Source organism: Haemaphysalis longicornis, unplaced genomic scaffold (assembly GCF_048455015.1).
Source record: "Haemaphysalis longicornis isolate Haplotype H1 unplaced genomic scaffold, Haemaphysalis longicornis Haplotype H1 scaffold_1, whole genome shotgun sequence".
NCBI classification, from domain to species: domain Eukaryota; kingdom Metazoa; phylum Arthropoda; class Arachnida; order Ixodida; family Ixodidae; genus Haemaphysalis; species Haemaphysalis longicornis.
The window spans coordinates 411180327-411189479 of NW_027526203.1; the positions used below are offsets into that span (position 1 = coordinate 411180327).

Below are 9153 nucleotides of genomic sequence, written 5' to 3' on the forward strand. Positions count from 1 at the left end.
GGTTGTAGTAGCACATACGGTACGAACTAATGGCTACAAAGGAAGGTCATGCGGCTCTTGCTAACATTTCGGAGCTGAAGAAATATTCGCTTTCCTGCAAGTTATCTATTCCGATTCCGTTACAAAACCTAGCTTTCTTCACACCTTTACTCCTCTACAAAAGCGCTTGTTCTTGGTTCGTACGTTGTAGCAGGTACCTTGTAGCATATTCGAATATAAATTTTTATAAAGCTGTGTAGCGTTCTCTTCTAGGGGTGTGGCTGAATGTGGTTGGATAGCGATTTTGTTTATTGCAGAAAAAAAAATTCTATGCAGGCAGCTCCTCCTAAGTAATTCCATTACTTAGACTTCGGTCGTGTTGTGCGGTTCCCTTTCGATAGTACTGCTTTCTCACCATAAGTAGTAGGCAGTTTACAACGGGCTATAATAGGTTCGTTATACTATGGTGAACAGAAAAATCAGAAACAAAAACAGTATACGCAAAGTATAAAACAACTTTGTAGGTGTTTTGAGGGTCTTCTTTCTGTCTAGGTCATCTAAACACCTCGATGTATTTCTTGTCTACAACGGCGACGTGATAAGTGTATACGAACGTTAAAAACGGTATCTTCGAGAGTCACGCAGCAGTGTTCTGACTTATTCTTAAAAAAAGGAGGTGCGGAGGGCGTTTATTCATATAACAACCCCAAAGTACCGGTGCTGTGGGTTAGAAAACAGTGCTGTGAGACACATATGATCCCGCAATGTCCTTCGTTGGTGAGCCGTATAATTTTGTACGTTCGTGTCGAAAACACGGCCAGTATTTTCAATGGTAGAGCCGGGGGGAAATTAGGTTTTCAGAGATGCCTTTAACAAAGTCTGGTGTTATTTTCATAATAAACTCGTTATGCGGGGGAATTTTACTTTTTTATCCATATAGAAGACTGACGAAAGTAATGATCGCGCAGAATGGAAACAAGGCTTTCGTACTCGCACAACCACTACGTTTTCAATAGGTTAGTTTTGTCGGGCAATTTGTAATTACGATTAGCCATAAGTGTGGCATTTGTCGCGCGTTCATTAGGCTGCAGCGGGGGTGTTAAAAATGTCCTCCCGACGTCTGTAGTCTGTCGTGAGGGCGTGTAAACAATTTTCTCCTGTCTGTAGTTCAGCTTTGGCAATTATCCTCAAGCATGCCCAGGAGCCAGCTGCGGGCTTGCGCTTCCCAGCAAGCTTCTGTATGTTGTCACCGAAGTAAACCGAACTGTGTAATGATAAATTGATCGACCGCGGTGACTTACTTGCCCTTGTTCAGGATTATTGCTAAACTTTGGGCACCCCGCGCATTTTGCTTTGCTACAAGGACTTTGTGCTGCCCTACTTCACAATTTGAGGCCATAAACACTTTTCAGTGTGAATGGGGGTTTAAACCAATTTTTATTAACATCAATTGATTTGATTTGATTAATTGATTGTAGGGTTTAACGCGCCGACGCAACGCGGGCGATGAGGCGCTCCGTAGTGGAGGGCTCCGGATTAATTTTGACCACCTGGGGATCTTTATCGTGCGCTGAAATCTCGTACACACGTGCGTTTTTGCTTTTCGCTTCCATCAGAAAAGCGACCGCCGCGACCGGGAATCGAACCCGCGACCTCGTGCTCAGCAGCGCAATTATAAACACGAAACCGGGGAGTATCGGACAATGTTGGATTTTACCCGAAAGCGTAGAGTGTTTGCTAGGGAGGCCTTTGCTTAGACCGAACGAGGTCCTGACTATTTCGAGTGCGCAAACCGAATGCTTCGCAGTGCCTGCAGGACGCGTGCCTTTTCTTTTTCCCCCGATCTGCCACCGGCAGGACGAAGAAGGCGCTGAGCCTCAAGGAGTACCAGCAGTTCTTGGAGGTGATTGCGAAGAACAAGAAGGTGGACGTGGAGGAGATCAAGGACAAGCTCAGCACGTGCGGGCCACCCGCCACCACCCGCACCACGGTGAGCGCCCCCCCCCCCCCCCCCCCTTTTCCTCCTTTCCCCTGTATACATGCGCTCCTGCACTGGAAGTGCAACGTCAGCCTTCTAAGAGGCCCCGGCATCGGTACCCATCTTGCGCTTGATTTCGCCCTCCGGACTCACTGAGATCGAAGAAACTTGTGGAAGTGTCTAAGTGAGGATTGTCGGATTATGCATAAGTATTCTTCCTGCTGTGCGCCGAACCCGGCCCTTTAAAATCGGCTTCGCTATTGTACACAAGTTTATTGGCGGGAAAACATTTTTTTAAATAACAAAACAAGCAGTCATGTAAAATTGCGAAGGCCCCAGGGTTTCTTATTAAATAGCGCTTTATTGTATAAGGTATAGCGCTTTATTAAATATAGTAGGCCTCACCACTGCACACCGAAATGCGTTGCTGGGGAGGCACTCTTTCAGAAGCATTACAAGCACTCCGCTACCAACATCCTAAAACCTTTTATAAATACTTCCATAAGACCCCGGGTATCCCTATGGAACGCATCGTGTCACGCGTTACACGCAATCCAGGGGGAAGCAGCCTAAGATTTATCCAAGTTATCGTTGATAGCGTCACTTCGTTGGGGCCTTTAGCCTGGCACTTTCCCGTCGGGAAAAGGAAAAAGGGAGAGGCCAGCTCCACGCATCCTTCCAGTTGTCATGCACGGTGCAATGAAGTGAATCGAGTGCACGTCAGAAAGTTCCAACGGTGCACATGGTGAGAAGTCAAATGCCTACCCTTGCCAATGGTGCCCTGGGCGCCTGCTGTGCGTTCGTAGCTCGGCCGTGGTATTGTTTTGTAAAAAAAATGTACTTAAACTTTGAGAATTTTATACTTTTGTGTAAGTATGCTTACAGAGTTTTTTGGTTTCACCAACTTTGTTTCCTTGGTGGTCTTGAAGCAATACGCCTCCCGCGTCCCACCCCTTTAAAGCGATCGTATCAACTGAGCTAGAACACCGTGCGATCGCTTCTTCTGCTTTATCCGAGACGCAGCTGCTTTTATAAAGCGCATCTGCGTTTTATAATGCCGTTATTACACGTTATCTTGTAATATCTAGTAAACTTATCTTGTAAACTGATGATGATGATGATGATGATTGCTATTGGTTTCCCCTGTGACAGACAGACAGACATTGAACTTTATTAAGTCCGGAAGGTCAAACCTAGCGGCCCAGAGGACCGTCTAGAGTAGACGCGGGCCGCACCTGCGCGGGTGGCGGGAGGTTTAGGATCTCCGCCCTAACGCAGGCCTTCTGGACAGCCCGGAGTTGTGTGTAGTAATCTTCGCTGTGGAGCGCCATGGTCCATTCTTCCTCTGTGACGAGTTCGGCGTCCTCTTGTAACGCCGGGCACTGCCATAGCATATGGTCTAAGTTACAGTAAGCTGCATCGCAGAGAGGACAGTGAGGGTCAATTTCCGGGTGAAATAAGCTAAACCGGCTCCTGGTTGGGAAGGAACCGGTCTGAAGCATTCTAAAGGCTGCTGACTGTGGGTGTGTGAGAGCAGGGTGGGCCAGCGGGAGTGTTCTTCGCGTGAGTTGGTAGTGTGTGACTACCTCGTTGAACGTGAGTAATGAGTCTCGGAACTCTCTGGGGGCCTCGGGAGCTCGGCCTGTTCGATCGCCGCGGCTGACGGTTTCTCGCGCGCGATCGTGAGCAAACTCGTTGGCGTTGGGGAGGGTGTCGTGGACTCCGTGGCCCATGTGGGCCGGGAACCATGTGATGTTATGGAACGTCTCTTGTTTTCTTCCCTGTAGAATCCTGGCTGCCTCTTTGGCAATAGTTCCTTTGAGGAAGGCTCTTGCCGCCGAGCGGGAGTCCGTGTAGATTTGCTTAAACCGGGTTTCCGTCATGGCGATAGATAAGGCGATTTGTTCGGCCGTAGTCACCTTTGGTGCATAGAAGGACGCCGAGGTGACGAGGTTTCCTTTGACATCCACCGCTGCCATGCCAAACCTGCCCGAGCGGCCGTACTGGGCGACATCCACGAACAGAGCTTTGGCCGATCCTGTATTTGCGAGCTGTAAGATGGTTCGGGCCCTGGCTCGCCTTCTCCCCTCGTTATATTGGGGATGTACATTCCTCGGTAACGGGTCTACCTGGAACGTTTCCCTCACCGTTACGGGGATCTGTGCAGTGTGATCCACAAAATCTTCGTTCAAGTAGCCGATGTCTCCAAGAATCTTCCTGCCGGCCTTGGTAGAAAGTAGCCTCTGTTCTTGCGCGGTTCTTTGCGCTTCTGCGACTTCGACCAGTGAATTATGGATGCCCAGTTGTTCCAACTTTTCCGTGCTTGCGGATAAGGGGATACCGAGCACCCTCTTTATGCTCTTCCTCATGAGAGTATCGACTTTACTCTCTTCCGTGCGGGACCAGTCGAGGGCACCCGCCACGTAGTTAATGTGGCTCATTAGGAAGGCGTTGTGCAGTCGCAGGAGGTTGCGCTCGGAGAGGCCACCCCTGCGGTTGGAGACGCGCATCATGAGTCGGATCGTCGCTTCCGTTTTACTGGTCAGGTTCTCGATGGTCTTGGTGTTGTTCCCTCGACTTTGAATGAGCATACCGAGTATCCTTATGACATCAACCTTCGGTATGACGGAGCCGTCTCTCGTGCACAGCTCGATGGCCGCTTGATTGGGGTGCGGTTGCCCCGCTCCGCCCTTACGGTTGGACCGGTATAACAGGAGTTCCGACTTGCCCGGCGACAGTTTTAGTCCCGTGTCCTGAAGGTACTCTTCTGTGATGTCTAGCGCCGTTCCCCTGTGAACTCAGCTGCCCCACACCAGGCTTCTTTGCACACACGCCAGTAATGCGGGAAAGTAAGCTTTCACGGCAGCTTGGCGATAACGGTTGTCTGTGCCCCCTAGGGGCTCGGGCTACCGGCTTCTCCTGTCGTTGTCGTCTTTTCACGCAGGCACGGTATTAAAACACCGGGAAACTCGTTTTCCAACGCCTCGCGCTAGAACGCTTCGTGCTTCAGACACGAGGCTTTTACAGCAAAGCAGCATGCCTAGATCTACACCAAATGTTTTCATCCCTGTGGGCAAAAGTGCCAAGGCGCCAAGAATACACTTATACACGGCATGCTTCGCCCCTCCCCAGGTTTCACGTTAGTGGAGCTGGCCGGGGATTTTTTTTGTTTGTGTACGTTCTTTTTATTGATTAATAATCTTCCAGTCTTATGCGCCTACACTATTATAACGATTAAATGTCTTTGCTCGGATAATGGCTAATTTTAGCGCAGATACAAGACGTCACAATTTTCGCGATATGGACAAATGTTTGGTGGCATATATTCACCAAAGAATTCTTGCGCATTAAAAGCTGTGCACATTCGGTCCAAGTTTCTGTTTCAATCAATCAGCCTTCGAGACCGAATGGCGTCAGTGCTAGCTGCCCCACTTGAGGCTCCAAAAACGCCCGTGGCTCTTCTGCAAGGCGTAGAAGCAGGATTACGTGCTCGGAGTGTATTCCGCGATTACCGCGATGTACGCGCAATTTTGAACACTTGAAAAAACAGACCACAAAACGTGCATCTTCACTCCTTCATTGTTACAGTTTATGCAATATAGTCTCACAAACGCGGTAAAATCAATATGCTCTCATGGTTCGTTTAATCCTAACGCCCGATGTCCCGTTGAACATTTCGTCCGAAATAAGTAAAATAAATAAATTTCTGCTGGGCATTTGCCTCATCGCAGAGTTTACAATGTGATAATAGCAACGCTTGTTGCGGCATAATTCGCAACGGAACAATATATGTGCAATGGCCTTAAGTGCGAGAATCCCTGATCCGACATCGCAAGAGAACTCACGGGCTCCATAGCGCTAAGAGAAAATGGTAACTGGTCCCAGCTGGTTTATGGTTAATTTCCCAGCTGGGCCCAGCTGGTCTTAGCTGGTCCCAGCTGGAACCAGCTGGGCCCAGCTGGGAATTTAACCATAAACCAGCTGGGACCAGCTACATTTTCACGTGGGCATCTACGCAACGCTCTGCTCAACAGTCAACACAATGAGTCTTTCCAAAGTATCGATAAATTTCTGAAAGGCTGCCAAGGGTGGCGCAACAGCTGTCGCCGTGCTTGAATTTCTCCGGCGACACGCTAAAATAGCCACCGATCTGTCGCAATCCCTGGACGACCCTACGCAGCGCAGCCTTTTTTTGACAGTTTAACATATAGCTAAGGTAGGAAGGGTCGTAGCTAGTAGCAAGGGCCGTGGCCTTTTCTGGAGGCTCTGTCGTTGATGTCGCGTTGAAGTGACACCGCTGCGCAATTCCTGGAAGTGTACGTACAAGGCAGCACAGACACACCTGGTTTTTTAGCCAGTACCAGTAGGGGTTGGTGCAGTGCTCGTTCTTGGAGGCAAGTTGCGCTTGTTATAACAGAGACGGACACAGGAAAAAAACGTACACTTTCACAAGAAAAGCGCCAGACAAGTTATCATAACAAGCGCAACTTACCTTCAAAAGCATGTTACCCCAACTAGCACGACATCAAGCTTTACTGCAGTGCTCGTGCTTAAGCTCCCCCCCCCCCCCCCCCCCCCCCCCCCCCCCGAATTTTATCTCGCAGCCGGTGGCCACAGGGGGCGCCGTCGCTCGGCTAACGGACCACACAAAGTACACCGGCACCCACAAGCAGCGCTTCGACGAGGCCGGCAAGGGCAGGGGCAAGGAGGGCCGCCAGGACGTCCCCGCGGAATCTGGCTACGTGAGCGGCTACAAGGACGAGGGCAACTACAGCAAGACGCACTGAGGACGCCTACGTGCCCGTTGCCCGAGGCACCGCCGAGCCTCGCGCTGGACAGCGGGGTGCTGCTGCTTCGCGGGGCTCGACGGCGCGGTTCGAAGCTGGCGAGCACGTTGCGGCGCGCACGCTTAGCTCCGAGCGCCCGCCCGTTAGTGTATACGAGCGCGCGTGCTGTGCTACATCCCCATGCGTTGCGACAGACAGAACAGCACGCGACGGCATGTTTTTTTTTTTTTTCGTTTGGAAATTGTGATTCACGCTTAATTAGGCCTCAACGTTTGGTGCAGGGATTTTCGTAGCGGTCACACGACGCATTAATTAGGTCACCGGCACCAGCGCCTTTCCACGGAGTGAACAGTACAGCTGACCGGCCGGAGTAGTTCTGGAAATCGTTAGCATGTCGCGGAATGCTTTTTAAAACCAAGCCTCAAGGAAAGGCCTCGGTAAGTCATTAGTGGAGGTCACCACAGGCGCACGAGACAGGGACATTTACACAGTCACCTTGCCCAGGCAGCACTGTACTCTTATTTGGAGGGCTCAAAAAGAGACATCAAGACCAGGCTGCCGTCAGCGTCACGGCGAGCCGGCCTGGTTGGAGACGATTCATGATTACGTTCATGATTACGGTTCACGATGCGGTCAGCACCCGGCGCACGATTTTAAGCGAAAAAGAAAGCGAAATGCTATGAAAACTGTGCCCAGAAGTAGTAGCGTGCAGTCCTCAGAACCATGCAGCGTGTCCTTCCGTGAAATGCAAGCGGATTAACTGCCCCATATCTGCTTGCTGCGTTACAGCCGCTAAATGTTCGGTTAAAAGTGTGGCAAACCTGCAAGCAGAGACATACCAGTGTTTATAACCCCTCGTTTCTGCTTTTTGGAACGTCGCGGAGTAAATGCAGGAACACCGTGATTATTGAAACGCTTCGGTAAGTCGACTTGATTTGAACGAAGGTAACGCTCTCGAATCGCTTCACGCAGCACTTATTGCACACAGACGCACAATATGCATTGCGAAGTTCCTTCCTGCGCACCAGAAAACATCAGTCACCAACCTCCGATGTTGCCAAACTGAGCAGTCGTCTTCTAACTGCCAACGACAAAGAAAAAAAAATTATGAAATGCTTAAAAACCAAGCCCCGTCAACGTGCTTCCCTCCACTATCGCTCACCTGAGACACCGGAAGGCGGGAGCACAGCTTTCAAGCTGCATCATCTGTTCAAAGCTGTAGTGTTCATCTTTATATCAGTAGCAGGCTGTTGTATATGGTGAAATAGGGTCATTTTTCTGTACATTTTAAGCATGCTGAATTGGACCTACAAGGTGACACCAGAGGCGCGAGGTTTTGATACGAAGCTCTTACAATTGATGTGCATCCCCCCTTTCAATGTTTCTCCAGGCTGTGTAATTCCGTTGTCACTGTAGTGTTCAATAAAAAGTGAAGCGTACTGTTCACCCGCCTGTCTCATCACTTCATAAGAGAATGGCGATAGGGTAGCCTACCATGGCTTTTCAAGGACTATACTATTAAGTGCTCTATATTCAGTCATTAAAAATTTGAAGAAACTCCGACGTGGGAATTGTCAAAAACATTTCGATTTGTGTGGGATTTGTACCCAGGTCTCCAGAGCTGAAGCCGAGTGCGTTTCCACTGCGCTAATTTAGCAATCATATATATGGTTTTGCCAATGCATCTTAAGACAGCTGCGTTGTAGGACAGCTAAGAAACGGGGAGAGGAGGGGTAGGGAGAGAAATGGTATGACCGGGTACGCGCTAAAGCTGCTTTACGGGCATGCATGAATTTCATCGTGGGATATTATGTTTGCCTGTCTCGGATAAGATAAAAAAAAGATCCCTATCGCCATTATGCAAGTGACGATCACGTGAGACGTGAGTATCCACTGAAGGTTCGGTTTTTGGGAAGCGGATTTCCCAGGCTCTCCAATAGGTCTAAATTGTGCTTTAATTTGGAGCTCAACCGTGCAAGCAGTGTGGCAGTGTGGTGTGTCTCAACGAATAAATACCGTGCCATGAAAAAAGCTAGAGAGAGGGGAGGGGGGGAGGTTGGAGAATACCTGCCCCTGTCCTAAGGTGTGGAAAAATGTTTCAATACGTTTTGAGAGAGTGACCGGGAGAAGTAGAGAGAGAGCGAGACGGAGAGATGTTCATCGGTCATCGGGAGCAGATGATGTCCTTCCAGATATACTGGTGAGGTACCGACATTTTCGTTTTTAGTCAACCTGCTGTGCGGATATCTGTAATGTGGTAGTGTGCGTGTGTCTAGATCTGCAACAGCGTGCAGCAACAGCGTACAGGCGGCTTCTCAGATGTTAATTTTACACTCCCATCTATTTGCCGCATATCCCACCATGGTGAAAGTTCTGATTTTGGGAGTGAGCTCATCTCTGCACCTTCCC

At 49.6% G+C, this 9153-nt stretch overlaps 1 protein-coding gene across 2 annotated transcripts in view; it reads left to right on the top strand.

Annotated features, from left to right (window-relative positions):
• Window positions 1-8183, top strand: part of LOC144155500 (tubulin polymerization-promoting protein homolog) — a 53954-nt gene extending 45771 nt beyond the window's left edge. For both annotated transcript variants that reach the window (XM_077686988.1, XM_077686987.1), the window contains exons 3-4: window positions 1837-1969; window positions 6562-8183. In XM_077686988.1, the coding sequence (XP_077543114.1) occupies window positions 1837-1969; window positions 6562-6744 (316 nt within the window). In that variant the 3' untranslated portion in view covers window positions 6745-8183. The remainder of the gene's footprint in view (window positions 1-1836; window positions 1970-6561) is intronic.
• Window positions 8184-9153: the final 970 nt, after the last annotated feature.